This window comes from Pleurodeles waltl, chromosome 9, assembly GCF_031143425.1.
Source record: "Pleurodeles waltl isolate 20211129_DDA chromosome 9, aPleWal1.hap1.20221129, whole genome shotgun sequence".
Taxonomy (NCBI): Eukaryota; Metazoa; Chordata; class Amphibia; order Caudata; family Salamandridae; genus Pleurodeles; species Pleurodeles waltl.
Genome location: NC_090448.1, coordinates 663,322,276 through 663,340,439, shown reverse-complemented (window position 1 = coordinate 663,340,439; position 18,164 = coordinate 663,322,276). Strand labels below are relative to the sequence as shown.

The following is an 18,164-nucleotide window of genomic DNA, read 5'->3' as shown; positions in this document are numbered from 1 at the left end:
TTCACTTTAAGCCATGCCACTCCACACCATTCACTCTACACAATCCCACTCTACACTATTCCTCTCTACGCCACTCCACTTTAAACCACTCCACTCTATACTGTTCCACTCTACCCCACTGAACTTGATGCCATTCTACTGTATGCCACTCCACACTATACCACTCCACTCTGTTCTATTCCACTCTACACCACACCAATCTATGCCACTACACTGTACTCTATTCCACTTTACGCCACTATACTCTACACCACTCCTAGTCATTCCACTCTACGCTATTCGTCTCTACTCCAATGCACTCTACACCATTGTACTGTAAGCCACTCCAATCCATGCAGCACCATTTTTCTTTATGCTATTTCATTCTACACCGCTCTACTCTGCACCACCGGACTATGCCACTCCATTCTATGCTATTCCACTGTACACCACATTGCACTACACCAATCCACTCTACGCTATTCTACTCCTTGCCCCTCCACTGTTTGCCACTCAACACCACTCTACACTACTTCATTCCATGCCACTCCATTTTATGCTACTCAACTGTACACTGTTCCATTCTATGCCTCTCTACTCTAAGCCGCCACACTGTGCTACTCTACTGTACACTATTCCACTCTATGACACTCCACTCTACTGTATTCCGCTGTATGCCCCTCCACTGTTATTCCACTCTATGCCACTCCACTCTATTTAATTTGACTCTACGTCATTCCACTATATGCCACTCCACTCTACGCCACTGCACTATACACCACTTCTCTGTACACTGACTCCATTCTGTCAGTACACTCTACCTATTCCTCTTGCTAGTTCACTCTACCCTTTTCCACTCTTTCCAACTGCACTACAGGCTATTACACTCTACGCCATTCTACTACATGCCACTCCACTTTACCCTACTCGTCTATGCCACCCCACTCCATTCCATGACACTCCACTGTATGACACTCTACTCCACTGTACTCTATAACAGTCCACTTAACAACACTCGAAGACTCCCCACTTGATTTGAAACATAAAATAGAAACCCCTGAAATTCCCTGAAAAAAATACAAAGGTTAAATATATGAGTTATAGGTATGGAAACTGTATTTATTCTTTCTATACAAACCAAACTTTAACTACACAAACATTAGAAAATCTAAAGTTGTAACTATAGTTTAAATGTATAATTTACACACCACCTTCAAATTATTATAACTTTATTTATTCCTTCTATACAAACCAAACATAAACTACTCAAACATTAGAAATTCTAAAGTCATAGTTATGCCTTAAATGTACAATTTATGCACCACCTTCAAACCACTATAACTCGCTCACCTCTGCACACTGGTGACAACCCACTAGCCATACTACATTAACTATAACTCGCCCCGCTACCAAACACAGTGTTTTTTTAGATGATTTTATTAGACATGTCATGAGTCGTATTAGGAATGCTATGATTTAACATACTATCAGAGATGTAATATGAAAGGGTATAAGAAATGAATTGAGAAGGGGCAAGTTATAGTTTATCTAGTGTGGCTAGCAAGTTGCCAGTGTATAACGAGTTGCATGAGTTATAGTAATTTGAAGGTTGTGTGTTAATTGTAAATTTAGGGGAAATATAGTGTAGTACATTCTTTTTATTTTTACATATTTAATGTAAAAGCTGGCAGAGACAGGGTGCAGCCCACATGGTGCCCCTACACTGCCCATGCACATGCAATGGGCAGTGCAGGGGCCACCATGACTGCCTCTAATATGAGCCAGCGTCAATGTTGTGGGCTGTTTCCCAATGGGCCAGTGGGAGGAAACTCTGTTTCTGCCCACTGACCCAGGGGGAAACTCGTGATAGGGGCCGCAGAAAAGAGACTGCACTGGCGGTAACCTGACCCCAGGACTTCAGCGGACGACCTTTTCTGTCCACCGAAGTCAGAATTGGGGCCTTAGTCTCTGTTCTGGGTTGCAAAGAGAAATATAGTGTAGTACACAGTTTTTTTCCCAATGTTGTATTTATTTAATATTTTGTTTTGTTTTTTAAGTACATTGTACTACACTATATTTCCCCTTAAAACGCAAAACGCAGACTAAGTTTAAAATTAAAATAAAAAAAGTACAAGGTTTTAAAAAATTGTCCTCCACTATAGTTCTCCGTAAATATAATGCAGTAGTTTTTTTTAATACTTAACCAATATATGTTTTTTTAACAATTTTTTAAGCATTGCAGTATTTTCTAGGTAGTATATTAGTAGTAAAATAATATTTAGAAAAATATAAATAATTTCCCATACTTATTACCACTTTAATAAATATGAGGGATTCCTATCTCTGGGTATCCGAACCTAACTATAACTACAGAGTTCGTATGTGTGTGTGTGTGTGTGTGTGCGCAAAAATAATAACTGTTTCACATTTAAATATAAATATGCAGGGAATACCAGATATGACTGAAGGCAATAAATGAATTGAGACTATCTCCTCCCTACAGAACCAAATGTATTTATACATATTTACAGTAGACATAATCATATAGATATTCATGGTGTCCACGAACCTGCAATTAAGATGGTAAGGTCATGTGCACAACTTTAAAAATTAAGCAATTAATTACCAAGATGATATAAAAACATACATTAGTGGCAGGCCATGAGCAATTCAAAAGAACCAAGTTCATAAATGCTTTTGCTGTAATTTGTGATGAGTCTTAAGTGATTTTCCTCCTGGCTAGGAAAAATTCTCCATGTCATCACTGATATATCAACAGATCAATTTTTTTTAATTAAAACTGAGTGTTTTATTCAGGTGGGGCTGGGTGGAAAGTCCACTCATTGAGCCACTTGTGGTAAAGCAAACAATGTGTGCAACATTTCCAGATGGAATTATTGTGTCACAATGACCTTAAAAACATGCAAACACAGAAAATACTGTTTTCATTTTAGTTCATTAATATAAATATTGTTATGTAATTTAACATTGCTGCAAATAAATGCGTGAAAATAAAGTTTTCATCCCATTTACTGCAGTAGGCATCCCCGGCAAATGAATTCACAATGTAAACTGTCATGCGTGCTTTACATTTGCTGAGAAATGTATCTGAATCTGGGCTTTGTAGAAGCACAGCGCCTGTCATAGCTTTTCTAACATCTAGTTAAAACATGGTAATCTATTAGTTTAACACATTCATAATTATTAAAATTTTAAGAGTTAACTGAAACACATTTCTTATTAACTCTACAAAGTAGATTATGTCAATGACTTTAAGATATGATGGTATTGCCACATATTTGAGCCAAGATATTGATGATTAATTGTACAGTAGTTACATCTTGGAGTTCACTGTGTATGCCAAGCCTTGAAAACAAATAGAGCGTTTCGTCTAAATTCGGTTGGTCTTCCTCCCCTTTATATTTGAGGGTAAAATGCAGCCATCCTGTTCAAGGCAGCAATTCATGCTTTGATATGACACGTCCTCTATGACTTTCTTGGTGCAGGATTCACTGAGTGAGCTCACTTCATTGGTATGTTGATGGCCGACTATGGCACTCTGACAAAGAAGAGTTCAGTATAGTTTGCACTGGTCCATCCTTTCTGAAAGTTCTGTGACTCTGGAAATTCCAACAGAACAAAGGTCTAAAATTGTGTGGAAGACTCTGGCACAAGGATTTAAGACATTTAGCCCGAGGGGACGACTCAATGACAACTTTTAAACTGAGTTGTGCAGCTTACCTGTGAGGTAAATAGAAGTGATCTGCAACTATGTCTACTGAATGCTTATTTGTGCATAATCCTGGGCATGTTAGACACTAGAGACATTTTAAATTGGGGTGAGAGTACTGACAGGGGTGGTAGTACCTTTCTGGAAATCGTAACTGAGATTACAACGAGGGCTCCTAGTTTCATAGTATTTTTTTTACATTTCCATCTGTATTTATCCATATTTATTTTTGTCATTGTATATGTATTTATCCATATTTATTGTGTGCTTAGTGTCAAATAATTAAGCTGCGATAGGTATATTTCCAGATTTATTTAACCAACAAATGTTCACTTACGTTTGAATGTATATTGCCATTTAGACATTTACAGTACAATACAGTAATTTGAAACCATTTGCATCATAGAACAGCTTAAACAGCTATACAGTTATGTAAGCTTGATTGGGATTTTTTATTGTTTTTACTGCCCTAACTGACACTCTGCACAGCTATTGACCTGTCACTCGTGATTGATAGTAGTGAATATTGTCCAATAGAAAATTTATTTTCTGCATTTGTCAATATATGGCAATAAATACAGACAGGATATGTATTTATCTGTAAAAAACAGTGAAAATGGAAAACTGGAAGCCTTAATGACAACCTTGTAATTATGTTTCAAATTGAATTATGTATTAATTTGTTTTGCTGTGAGAATAAGGTACTTTTTTTATTAAAAAGACACTGTGCTCGAAAATACTTGCATGACTGTTGATTTCAAAGCTCTTGTCAGACAATACCGCCCTGAGAAGTCTTTGACTGCTTACTCTTGCTACTCTGACCGTGAGGTGCAGAAAGGGTTGTACTTGTCCCCGTTTCAGAACCCTACAAAGACCAGGACCAGGACATCAGTGGCAAACGACCTCAACCACTATAGTTGGGGCCTAGTAGCCTCTCACTACCATGTGACCTCCTGGACGTGTCTGACACACCCATTGAAAAAAGTCCCATCAGAAACATTTTCACCTTTTTTAGACAACTGAGTTCTGTTATTTTGTATCTTTTTAGAAAGAACATTACTCTAACTAACGTATGATTACTTTTTATGGACATAAACGTTGTGTGGTGACTTGTTATTTAGGGAGAGTGGTTATCTCCCTAAACCTTCCTGCCAACTCATTTAGAAAAATACACTGCCAGGCAGGCCTATTTTAGGTTTTTGGAGCTCATAAACACACACTGCAAACAAAGTTGCCTATAGCCCCATGGTGGTAAACAGCAAACAAGTTTGTGACATGCTTTCAAGCCTACCTGGGTAAATGAGGAAGTGGGCTCTCAAAGTTTTCTTGATTGACAGAAGGGTGTTGAGAGTGAGCATGCTCTATTGCTGATGGTTCCATGGTTTGGGTCTTGGACAACAAAGGGTCAGTCCTCAAGACTAAGACAAATGTTTTGTAGAATGGTGCGCCAGAGGATATCATTAGATCACAATTTTTTCAAATTATTTTTTTCTGACACACAGGACATAGTGGTAACTGAAGAGGCATTTGGAGCCCTAGAAGAGAATCGTGAAGTTAACTCTGGCTTTTACAGAGTTCTATTAAAGCCACTGGAAGGTTCACAGGACAAGTGCGGCATATTTATTCAGAGATTTCCAAGGCGTTTTCAACTTCCTGAACCAAATGAACCTTGAATTAGAGTTAAACCATTGCAAAATGTTTCTTTTCAGTTTGAACTGGCATGCATGTTGATACTGAGGTCATGATGCAGGTGGGCCCTGAGGATACTGGCTGGCCATTGGTGTCCACACAAACTGATGGGCAGAAGTAGAGGAAATAGAATTCAACATCCAGTGTAGGCATAGCGTGAGGATTTCAGTTCTGCTGCCATTTATTTCTCTCTGTCCTTTCCAACATGTTTTCAGTTGGAAGGGTGATTTAAGTTATGGTATTGAAAATGGGCTCCCTGAGGCATACCAGAGGTTACATAGGTGGGCTTTGAGATGAAGGTATTCGCTTTGTTAGCTTTTTTCTTTTTAGAAAAGTTAGATCTAATCCCCTTTTATGATGTGCATTATGCAGCCGAAGTGTTTACTGAGTGCTATTATAGTGTTTAGCAGCCATGTCAATGCGGCAAGGAAATCCACTTACATTGGCTCACAGGTTGTACAATCTTGGTAAAAAAAAGGATGGTCCGTGTGCATGAAGGAGATCATAGTGGAGGATACGTGAAGTCAATGTGCAATCAGTGGAGGTAAGAATAATCACATCAATGAAACTGACAGAGTCCTCATTTATTCCTTATCTGCTCAATGCTTTCTTCTCTTTATGTCTCTGTCTTGTCCCCCCAGTCCTTCCCAAGGTTGTTGACTCCCCGTATCAAGCCCATCTTATACTTTATGGACTTATCAAGACTTACTGTGCACTTAAGAAAGCTTTTAGCGTCCTGTACTGTAAAGGGAAAGTCTATTGACAAGAACCTCTGAAAGACTTCAGGATCTGCATCTAAATCCAATATATTTTTTAGGCCTTCCTTCATTGAATATAACTCTTTACTGCCATCCCTGAAAATGTCCCACAGTAAGCGTGCCTCAAAATCGTCACTGGTTCCAATCTGCTGCTTATCCTCGATACACTGGAGAATCCAGCTCAGGCGACATGGCCACTGATTGGACAAAACAACCCATGCGGCAACTGATTTGGGAGTTAATGATTTTGACAAGACACGGTTTAAGATTAGAAGGTGGATGGTGACCGGGATTGTATTGACTATTCTTCTCATTTGAGCAATACTGTCTGGGATGTATTCATGGAGATGCTCCTGATCGCTATGTAGCACATGGAAGGCATCCTGAATGTACCTTCCAGGGCTGGGTGATGTTCCACTTTCCTCATCTTTTTCCGTTTCATCCTCTGCTGCCAACTCATCTCTCAGCAGCCTGGCAGACTCTGCTATGCCTGTCTTGGTTCCCCTGTTGACATCATTTCTACAGGGCCAATCAATCAGGTCTTCAGTTCCTTGCACTGCCTTCCGAAGGAGCTGCAGTTTGTTTCTAGTGCCCAGTGGGGGAACCGAAAAGGGTAGAGTCACGGTTCTATTCAAAAACATGTAGCCATTGTCAGCCATTCCTTTCATGGAGCTTGCACTTTCCAAACAACTTACAATAATACTGGGGTCCACTACCAAAATGGAGATAAATGGGGCGCTTCTGTCTGAAAGCAGAGTGTTCATGGCATCGAGAACACCTACTACCTTGTCTGGAGCACACAACTCTAGGCTGGTAATCTGTAAGACTATCCGTATCTTCTGCTTCTGAAATATTTCCATGCACTTTACTAAGTTTGTGATCACTTCGATCTCCTTCTTCACCTCGCTCATGAAACCCATTTGCGTGCTAAATTTTTGGCTGTTTATCATCCTCTCTATCTTTTTTTTCTGGCTAATGACCACATTTTTCCCCACTTTAAAAACTGTCATTAGCATTCCTGAGCCTGATATAATTGCAGCCGCGCTACCAAGAACAGTGTAAAGATTCCCGGGCTCCACCTCATTTTCATGATGGGTCCAAACCGGCACAAAGAGGAGAACTATTCCGACCACGAAGACCACAATGGCAAGACATAATTTGATACAAAATTTCTTTTTGAACACCCACTCTTCTCCATCCAAATCTGGAGCACGCTTAGGCGGGTTGCCTAGTGCATTATAAAGACCTATTGGCAGTGCCCCAAAGTGGCTCCGAACACGGTCACAAAGTGTGGTGACCAACCCTGCCCAAAGTCTGTCGCTTCCAGCATACTGCCAGGCGCTGAATGGCACAAATACAAATTGGATGTTCTTCCGTTCAATATTCCTGTCTGTAACCAGAGGTTTGTAGAACAGCAGATGCCAGAGAAGGCACAGGAAACCCAGGCCTTCAGGCCTCCTTGGCTTCTCGCGAGATAGGTAGGATTCTTTCTCTTCGATTCGAGATGCTTCTTCTCTCATACATTCTAAACAACACAAAAGAAAAGAATCAGCTAGTTCCATAAAATATTACCCATTATGCAAGATGTGCCCTTTGTTGCAGTTTAAACATTTATTGTTTACAATGAGAAAAAGTTCACTTTTATAGTTTGCTCTCTAAGGGCCTCATTATGAGTGGCTGGAATCTGATGGGAAGATATGGGACGGGCGTAATTTAAATTATCTACAAGTATCTCCACAGCAAAGCTCGACCATTGTGAGGTTCTCACCGAAGCTCTGGTTTCTTTACGAAGAAGACTTTCACCATTCTGCAGAAAAAACCCAAAGACATTACCTACCTGCTTCCACTTCCAGCTGTTCGATGAAGGGGATAGGGAAGTGTGTGTGTTGTGGGTGGGGGAGGGGGTAAGGGGTGAGAGGGAACACGTGTGTATCGGGGGATGCATTATCTGCTTCCTTATGCAGTACTGACGGGGACAGCTGGGGGCCGAACAACTTCCGGCCGTAAGCTTACCTTGCAGCAAGCCTTACAGGCTCGGTGTCGACAGGCCTGAAATAATCAGTATTCTCAAACTCGATAAATCTGATTCCGGACACACTTGTAATGGTGACTTGGCTTATTTCACCCAGAAGTGTTGATCCTGGTGAAATAACCCAACTAATAATGAGGCTCCAAGTCACAACCAAACATATTCGATACAATGTACACGTTATTTGCATGTTTATAAGTAAAAACCATGTACTTGATTTGTTGCAGACCGTATATAGGCAGCATTGCTATGCTGCAGACGGCGAATTGGTCACTGTTGTTTTTTGGTTAAACAATAATAGTCGGCCAGTGGTATCTTCAAGACTTTAAATGACGTAGCATGTCATTGGTATACTTTAGATTATGCATTGCCTACCAACATTCAATTGCTAACTATTAATAGTGTGACATTTTATATTTTATAGACTATAATCAGAACAAGACTGGTATTTCCACATTGCAGATTTGATGCATATGATCCTATCACTAAGATGTGGCAGGCCATGAATAGCATGTCAATGGTATGTTGTAGTCTGTTAATACCCTGGTAGTGGAATGCAGTAAATCATTTATAGCCAGAATGTATGCTATATAGCCCGCACTTGGTAGGTTTTCGATATGTACTGCCTGCCATGTTATTGTGTGACATTTTATATTTTATGGACCATAAAGAGACTCCCAATCGTAGGCTGTAGTTCTTGAAGACCATTAAGCTTGCAATAGTGTGTAGCAGACTAATAGCATGCAGATGGCATGTTGTAGCTGTAGTGTATGCTGCAAACCAGTGTATGCATGGTTTCATATTTGCAGGCCATGCTACACCTGCCATTAATATATGCTTTTTTTAACCAGAACGTATACAGAACCGTTATGTAGCATTTAGTATATACAAAGATTATCAGTTCTAGTCGTGAAACAGAGCACATTTTAATCTGTAGTCTATGATAATGCACTTCACGTATCGATCCTCAGAAAGCCCCCAGCCCACCCCCAGCACGTAGCGATTTTGAGAATCTCGATTTTTCCTTGAAGAGCCACGCTAGCTATTTTTTAAACTCATCTGTCACGCAATATATCTTTAAGTTTGTTTTCAGTGTAGCTGCCCTCCTGCCATAGGAGGGAATACATCACTGTCTCAGGACCTTGCAGACAGCAGCAGGGAGGCAGCTTCCCCTCGCCCCCTCTGTGATGCAGTAAATAGCTTGGGAGAGAGCGAGGACTCCAGTGTGTCTCTTAAAGACAGAGCTAGGGCTCCAGGTCTCTGGAATATGTGAAACAAATAAGCAGCTCTGGCAAAACATTTTGCTGTAACTTCATGCTCCAGGAATTAGTGTCAAAACATTATCCTTTGATGCAATGTAGAGAGGGATATACTTGTAGTTGGTGAATTGCACCAATAAACCCCAAAAGTGTTTCTCCCCATGAAAAATTTGTGTGATCCTAGGTAAATATTTTATTCAATCAAGCCCCTTTTTAGGTCCCGCGCGCAAGCGCTCTAGCCTGTTGTAATCTATCTGTGGGCTTTTAACCATGCCCACCGCACGTCCATCACTATCACTGTTCATGGGCTTGCCTTTCAAAAATCCTTTGTTTACATTGGTAAATGCTTTGCATTTGTCCCTCCTTAGGGTTGTTCAGTTACCTCCTTGGCCATCGACACTGTCACATGGATAATTGCATGTTTGCCGATACGTTTGACTGTGAGCAAACTTTTTCCTTTTGTGTCTCTCCTTCGTGCTCATACTATCGGCGGCTGTGACACTTTGAATCAGCGCACTTATTCAGCTGTTTTACTTTTCATTTTAAATTTTTGTGGCAAGAAAAGTCCAGTTAGGAATTTACAACGCCAATAGCTCTAACCCGAGCAAACACGAGACACATTGCATTTCAAATGCTTGTTTTCTTCATTGTCACACAACAGCGCTTTGAAATACATAGGTTCAGTATGTGTGCTGGTCAAAAACCTCTTGTGTTTGTTTTGATAGGCTGTAATATTGCTCTATGTTCTAAAAGAATCTAGTCTATATATATATATATATATATATATATATATATATATATGGCACACATAGGTTAAGTAACTTGCCTCTTAGTTCACTAGTGGCTTTGTCATCAAGGTGGGGGACTGGGGCAAGCACTGTCATGTTTAAAGCTGTCGTGATTATTAGAATTTCTCAATGCAGTGACACAGTATGATGTACTTTGATGAAAGGTTTCTGTATGTTACAGAAATACAGTTTTCTGGATTTTGAAAAGCCTTTATTTCATTTTTACATGATGTCCACTGCACAACTTACATGTCTAACATGTCTGTGGATTGGTTGGTGTGCAGTCCCTATAGCCATGCCAGATCTATAGATATATGGAGGACGCAAATGGGTGAGTTTGTGTGTGTACCTGTGTGTGTATGTAGTCAATGAAAAAAACAAAGGTTAAATCTTAGTTATAGTTTAGAAAAGTCATCTATTCTTTCTATACAAAACCAACTTACACTACAAAAACATTAGAAATTCTAAACTTATAGTTATAACGTACAGTTATAACTTTTGCCCCGTCCAAAACATCCTATTACTCGTGCACCTCTGTACATAGTGTTGTGAATTTGTTAGCCAGACTACATTAAATATAACCCACCAACCTACCGTGCACAGTATTCTCATAAATGATTTGATTAGACATGTCATCAGGCGTGTTAGGAATGTTATCACATACAAGTGATGTAATATAAAAGGATATAAGCATTGCATGGAGAAGTTGCAAGTTTTAGTGTAGTTTAAGTTGGCTTTGTATAGAAAGCACAAATATTGTTTTCCTAACTGTTAACTAAGCTTTAACCTTTGTTTTTAAATTGAATTTCAATATTTTTTATTTTTATAAGAACTTGTTTCAAATTGTGGAGTGGAGTGTTGTCGAGTGCAGTGTCATTGAGTGGAGTGTCATTTCATGGAGTGTCTTTGAGTGGAGTGTCCTTGAACAGAGTGTCGTAGAGTGGTATATAATGGAGAATAGTGTTGTAGAGTGGAGTACTGTGTTGGACAGTGGAGTGTCATACAGTGGAGTGTCATAGAGTATCACCAAGTGTTGTTCCGTGTAGTGTTGTACAGTTGAGTGTCGTGGAGTGGAATACAGCAGAGTAGAGTGACATAGAGTGAAGGGGCTTGCAGTGAAGTAGAATGTTTTGGCATGGAGTTTTGTATAGTACAGTGTAGTGTCATACAGTGGAGTGTTGTCAAATAGTCTGACATACAGTGACATATAGTGGAATTTAGTGTTGTAGAGTGGAACAGGATGGAGCTGAGTGTCATAGGGTGGAGCAGCATAGAGTAGAGCAAAGTGTCATAGAGTGGATTAGCGTGGAATGACGTAGAGTGGAGTGGCATAGCATAGAGTTGAACAAAATGTCATAAGTTGGAAAGGTGGGCTGTACAGTGGAGTAGAGTAACATGTCGGAAAGTGTCCTAGAGTCGAGTAAAGTGGAGTGGCATAAAGTGGAGTGGAGTTTTGTAGAGTGGAGTGGCCTCGAGTAGAGTGTTGTAGAGTGTGATAGAGTTGAGTGAGTGGCATAGATTGTCGTTGAATCAAGTGGCACATAGTGGTGAGAGCAGAGTGGAATAGAGTGGCAAGGTGGGCTTGAGTGGAGTAGTGTGTCACAGAGTGGAGCGGAGTAAGTGGGATGGAGTGGCATACAGGGGGTTGTGTAGAGGGTCATACAGTGGAGTAGAGTATCGCAGAGTGACATACAGTGGCATAGAGGAGAGTGGTGTGTAGGGCCACAGAGTGGAGCAGTGTCATACAGTAGAAAAAGGTGTAATAGGGTGTTGTAGCATAGAACGGCATAGAGTGGAGTGCTGTATAGTGGCGTACAGTGGGGTAAAGTGGTGTACAGTGGAGTAGAGTGGAGTGGCGTAGCACGGAGTGGAGTTGTGTGATGTGCAATAGAGTTGAGTGGAGTGGCACAGAATACAGTGGAGTAGAGTGGAGTGGCATAGAGTGGAGTAGAGTGTTGTAGAGAGGAGTGGCATAGAGTGCAGTGTTGTGCAGTGGCGTAGAGTGGGGTAAAGTATCGTAGAGTGGAGTGGCATAGCGTACAGTGGAGTAAAGTGTGATAGAAGTTGTGTGTCATACATTAGAGGAGTGTGGAATGAAGTAGAGTGCATGGTGAATGATAATGTGGAATATAATGCCATATAGTGGAGTGGCGTGTCACACAGTGGAGTGAAGTGTTGTACAGTGTTGATGTGACAAACTTCACCCCCAGTTTTTGTCGGGGACCGATACTGGTGGTAACTGACTTTAACTGTGCCCTGTGCTCTGCTAACCAGGCCCAGGGCCAGTGCTCTGATTGAAAATGTATATAGTAATTAGGTATAATTACAATTGGCAATGACAGACCCCTGTAAGTCCCTAGTATAAAATAAGGCAAGGGGATTTAAACTACCTATACGTCCCTAGAATATAATAGGGCAGGGAGGTTTAGAGGCCCAGTAGATTTCCTGCACTAAAATGTGCACTGCTGTGTTGCCTGCTGTTATTTTGCAGACTGCCTTTAAAACTAAAATATATGCACATTCAACTTTGGAATTAAAGGTACTTCCAAAGTGGTAATCTACCTTATTTGTACTTATAGGTGACCTCTGAGGTCTCCCCTATATGCCCCAGTGTTTGGGTGCCATGTAACTATAAGCAGGGACATTATAAAAGATGTTTCATATGTCCTGGTGAGGGAAAAACTGCCACTTTCATTTTCCCCTATTCTAGATACTTAACTCCATAGGATAACATTAGAATATTTTATTTAAGTATAAATATTGCTAGGAAGGTGCTCAAAATATCATTCAAGGATGCACAATTTTGGTAATGATAAATCCAATAACTTGCCACTGGTGAATTTATTATAACTAATACAGATGAGAAGTTATAGGACTTTCTTTTCTGGGAGCTAAAATCCAGCCTTCTAGCAGCCTCTCCTGATTGGTCCGCCTTAGCCAAGCTGCTTTGATTAGGTGATAAGTGGCATGCATAGAGCAGAGGTTATCTGATGAGGGCAGTTCTGCAGCTGCAGAGAACAGGCCAGAGAGGGGGCTCGGCAAATCAAACTGGGCTTCAAGGAGAGCAGGACAGTAAGGAATGCCAGCCAGGCCTACCCTATCTTTCTGTACCTCCCAGCCAAATGTTAGACCCAGGAAGAGAGCTTGCAGAAGGTCTAGAGGGGGGTGAAATGAGCCCCACCAGTAAGTTCTTACTCTCCTGGAGAGAAATCCACCACCTTGGATTTTAAAGTGCAGTGCTTTCTTTGTGGGACAAGAATATGCCACACTTTAGAGGAAGCTGTCATGCTTTTGGGTGTCCCCCCTGTACCTAATTGGACAGGGGTGCCTCCATGCTTGCCAACTTGTCATCCCAGATCATTGAATACAGGTGAGAGAGCGGTATAGCAACTCATAACTGCAACCTGAAACTACAAGGGAAAGGACTGCCCTGCTAGAACCCTGATCTTCACGCCAAAGATTTGCACTCTGGAAGATTGCCCCTGCTGCACACTGGAAACTACAGCCTTGAGGACTCTGCCTTGCTGCCAAAATGATTAAAGAGTCCACTCCCACTAAAAGCCACAGGTTACCATAGCTTACCTGCACCATCTCCCTCAAGTGCATCCAGTGGCCTTTTAAGGATTTGGCCAGGTGCATTGTGGGAATTGCAGTTCCAAACTTCCAAGGACCATCTGAGAGCTTCTAGACTCTTGGATTTGTGATTTGGACACTTTGAACCCTCAAGAAGAACTTCAGGACAAAGTTCCAGTAGTTTGGAGACGTTTGGAGCAACTTATGAAAAAAGCTCCATTAAGTGGATGACTCGACGTCAAGAGTCAATGCGACTTCCTTCAACTGCGAACCAGCCTGGATTTCAGGTTCATCCCAATGAAAGCTCTGGAGCTCCAGACTTCCAGGATTTGAACGGGCCATGCGGAGAAGCAATCTGATGATGTTGCATTAAATTCGGACTGCTGGAGGGGTCCGCACAAAGTCGAGAGAAAATCCTCCAGAAAAGTTTCCAAGTTTGAAGGTAAAATTGTGAACTGCATCTCCTGCTTAGTGTATCCGACCAGGGCTCCATTGTGTTTGGCCTTAAACTTTGACTTTGTCTCAATCCAGCGCGACCAAATGTTCCAAGTTGGTGCTATAGGTTTTTAAGCGGTAGAAAGTGTTTAATCTTTAAAAATGAATATCTCCAGATGCCTATGTTGGAATTTGGTCGTTCTCGTGTAATTTTAAAGATATACATATTTCCTATTTGTATAAATTGGTGTGGGACTTTTATTATGTGTGTCTTACTTGTTTAATGTATTGGTGTTTTTAAATGCTTTACATGCCTGTCCCCTGAGTTAAGCCTGCCTGCTCACAGTCAGCTACCAAGGGCTGAGACAGGGGCTAATGTACTGAGACCTTGACTGGACATAATATTGCATTACCTGGCTTTATTGCTAGTGGTAGGTGAATACCTACTCCTACTAATAATCCACTTTCCAACAGTAGGAAAGTGTTGTAAAGTGGAGTGGCACAGATTGGTGTAGAGTATTGTAGAGTGGAGTGGCACTGAGTAGAGTATGGTAGAGTAGACTGGCATAGAGTTTCATAGAGTCCAGAGGCATAGAGGGGCATAGAGTGCAGTGGACTAAAGCAGAGAAAAGTTGAGTGGTATGTCATACAGTAGAGTGGAGTAAAGTGGGATGGAGAGGTATACAAGGAGTTACATAGAGTATTGTAGATTGGAGTGCATAGTGGCATATAATGGAGGAAAGTATCATACAGTGGCATAAACTGGTGTTGAGTGTTGTACAGAGGCCTGCCATACAGTGGAGTACAGTGAGGTAGAGTGGAGGTGCATAGAGTGTCGCGGAGTGGAGTAGAGTGTCACAGAGCAGAATAGATTGGTGTAGCATACAACAGAGTGGTGTAGAGTGGGGTGTTGTACAGACTGATGTCATACAGTGGTGCAGTTGCATAGCCTGGAGTATAGTCTTGTAGAGTGGAGTGGCATAGAGTAGAGTGTCATACAGTGTGGTAACGTAGTATAGAATAGAGTGTTTTAGAGCTGCATGGCAAAGAATGGCTTGGAGTGGAGTAGAGTGGATTATAGTAGAGTAGTGTGTCACAGAGTGGTGTGGAGTAAAGTGGGATGGAGTGGCATACAGGGAGTTGGGTGGGGTGTCGTAGAGTAGAGTAGAGTGGCAAACGAGTAGAGTGGCATACAGTGAAGCAGAGTGTTGTTTAGCGGACAGAGTGGAGTAGAGTATTGTAGAGTGGAGTTTAGGGGCATGGAGTGGAATAGAGTGATGCACAGTGGCATAGAGTGTTGTGAATGGAGTTGCATAGAGTGGAGAAGAGTATCATAGAGTGCAGTTGCATAGAGTGAAGTGCCTTATAGTAGAGTAGAGTGCAGTGGAGTTGAGTGTAGTGGTGAAGTGCGGAGTGGAGTAAAGTATCACATAGTGGAGTGATGTGTCATATAATTTAATGGAGTGTTGGAAAGTGTCGTAGAGTTGAGTGGCATAGAGTAGAATAAAGTCTTGTAGAGTGGGGTGGCGTAGAGTAGAGTGTGGTAGAATGGAGTGACAGAGTAGAGTAGAGTGTGGTAGAATGGAGTGACAGAGTGTCATAGAGTTGGGTGGCATGGAGCGGCTTAGAGTGAAGTAGTGTGTCATAAAATAGAGTGGAGTAAAGTTGGGTGGACTAGCATACAGGGAGTTGCATAGAGTGGAGTACACTGTTGTGAAGTGACAAAGAGTGGAGTAGAGTGTTGTACAGTGGGATATACTGGAGTAGCATGTTGTACGGTGGAGTACCATACAGTGGAGCAGAGTGTGGAAGAGTGGAGGGGCATAAAGTGGAATAGAGGGTCCTATAGTGGAGTAGAGAGTAGTGGCGTACAGTGAAGTGGTATAGAGTGTCCTGGTGTACAGTGTTACAGCACAGAGTGGAGTGACGTACAGTGGACTAGTGTAGAATGGAGAGGCATAAAGTAGAGTGGTGTAGAATGGAGTGGTGTAGAGTGGGGTGGCATAGAGTGGATTAGTATAGAGTAGAGTGGCATAGAGTGGAGTGGCATACAGTGGACTATTGTAGAGTGGAGCGGCGTAGACTCACGTAGAGTGGAGTAGAATTTCATACAGTGACAGAGAATGGAGTAGAGTGTTATAGATTGGCTTATACTGAAGTACAGTATTCTGGAGTGGCGGAGTATTAAGTGTTATGGAGTAGAGTGTCATAGAGTGGAGTAGCGTGAAGTAGAGTGGCATGTTGTAGATTGGAGTACCATGTAGTAGAGTGGAGTGGAGTGCCATAGAGTAGAGTGACGTGTTGTAGAGTGGAGTACAGTGGGCTGCAATGGAGGGGCATAGAGTGGAGTATAGTAGTGGTGAGTGTAGTGGTGTGTCGTACAGTAGACTACAGTTGTGTGTCAGAGTGGCATGTCGGTCAGTATCTTAGAGTGGAGGGGCATAGGTGAGAGTGATGTAGAGTGAAGTGGGATATCGTTGAGTGGAGTGGCATGTTGTAAAGTTGAGTATCATAGGGCTGAGTGGACTGTCATAGTGTGGACTGGTGTCTTGTAGAGTGGAGTGGCGTATCAGAGTGGCGTGTTGTACAGTGTCTTCGAGTGAATGGGTGTAGAGTGGAATGGTGTAGAGCAGCGGTTCCCAATCTGTGCGCTGAGGCACCCTGGTGCGCCAACAAAACTATCCAGGGGCAACGTGAAGAGATGCACACCAAGCATACAGTTTCAGAACCACTTGGACTGTATAGTAGCTCGCTCGATGCCAGCAGAAATGATTCTGTGCAAGACGCATGGAATCTGAAAGGGACGTGCTTGACACGTGCATTTAACGTTTAACTAAGGTTAATTCCTCTACGTTTACAGGAATCGTGTCGGCCTTTTAAACAGGTTACAGCATCAGGTTTCTTAAACAACTTAATAATGTTAAATGCAGTCATTTCTCCACCAGATGACGCTGTGAACAAGATAAAAAAACAACAGATGCATCAGTGGGTGCCAGAAACATAAATGATATGATTCAAAACAGAAACAACCTGGTTCACTTCAGTGGCAGGTAAATAATTCAGTTTGTAAACGCAAATTATAAAGTTTTCACATCCCTGAGAGTGCCCGTCTCTGATGCCCCCTTATCTGAGGAAACTACATTTTCGCAAGAGTTCTAGTGACCACTAATAGTTTTAATTGTTTCAGTGGAGACTGGGCGGCACATGAGTAAGTACAGAGACTTGAGATCACTGGGCGACACAGTATTCGTGACAATCATGAACTAACATTCCTTCCACCAATACTGCTTTTAGCCTTAGCCTCTGTCACTTGTGGGAAATCAAGATTAGCAGTTTAACCAAGAATTAATTTAATGGTGGGTATGAACACTGTTTGGTCATTGATGGCACTGTTTAGCAAATGTATAAAAAAAACCTAGGCACTTGGGCCAAAAGTGCCATCAGCACATTTCATTTGACGGCAGCTTGTTGCCAGGGGTTTTCAGCGCACAACTGTATTGAGAAAAAAAATACATGTCCCATAATACAACATTCTCCTGGGCTACATTACCAGAACAACTGGCTGATGGTGAGAAGCACAACAGCAGAACACTTGGCAATCTGAGGATTATATTTACCCAAAATGTTGGTCAGTGAGAGCCTCTGGGATGGAGAGCACACCTGAGTGTACACTACTGTGAGTGCAGGTGTTTAGGGAGATGATGACTCTAAGCTCTATTTATCTGTTACTCTCAAGGCCCGGCTTATTCTTAAGTAATATCTCCAGTTTAAGTCATCAGATCTACTCGTCCCTTTTGTTCCTATGGGGTGGAAGTTGTCACGCACAGAAGGTGCTCTCCTGAACCTGCAATTGCACCACTAAACCCCTCCACACTGACTTAGGCTGCCGCCGGTCACTGCTAATGAGCGTCCACCGCCAGTTTC

General features: G+C 41.8%; 1 protein-coding gene across 1 annotated transcript in view; it reads right to left on the bottom strand.

The window, feature by feature from the left end:
- Positions 1-1,191: 1,191 nt before the first annotated feature.
- NKPD1 (NTPase KAP family P-loop domain containing 1) overlaps positions 1,192-18,164 on the bottom strand; it is a 104,638-nt gene continuing 87,665 nt past the window's right edge. Inside the window, exon 6 of the mRNA XM_069207736.1 lies at positions 1,192-7,681. Coding sequence (XP_069063837.1) covers positions 6,015-7,681 — 1,667 coding nt within the window. The 3' untranslated portion in view covers positions 1,192-6,014. The remainder of the gene's footprint in view (positions 7,682-18,164) is intronic.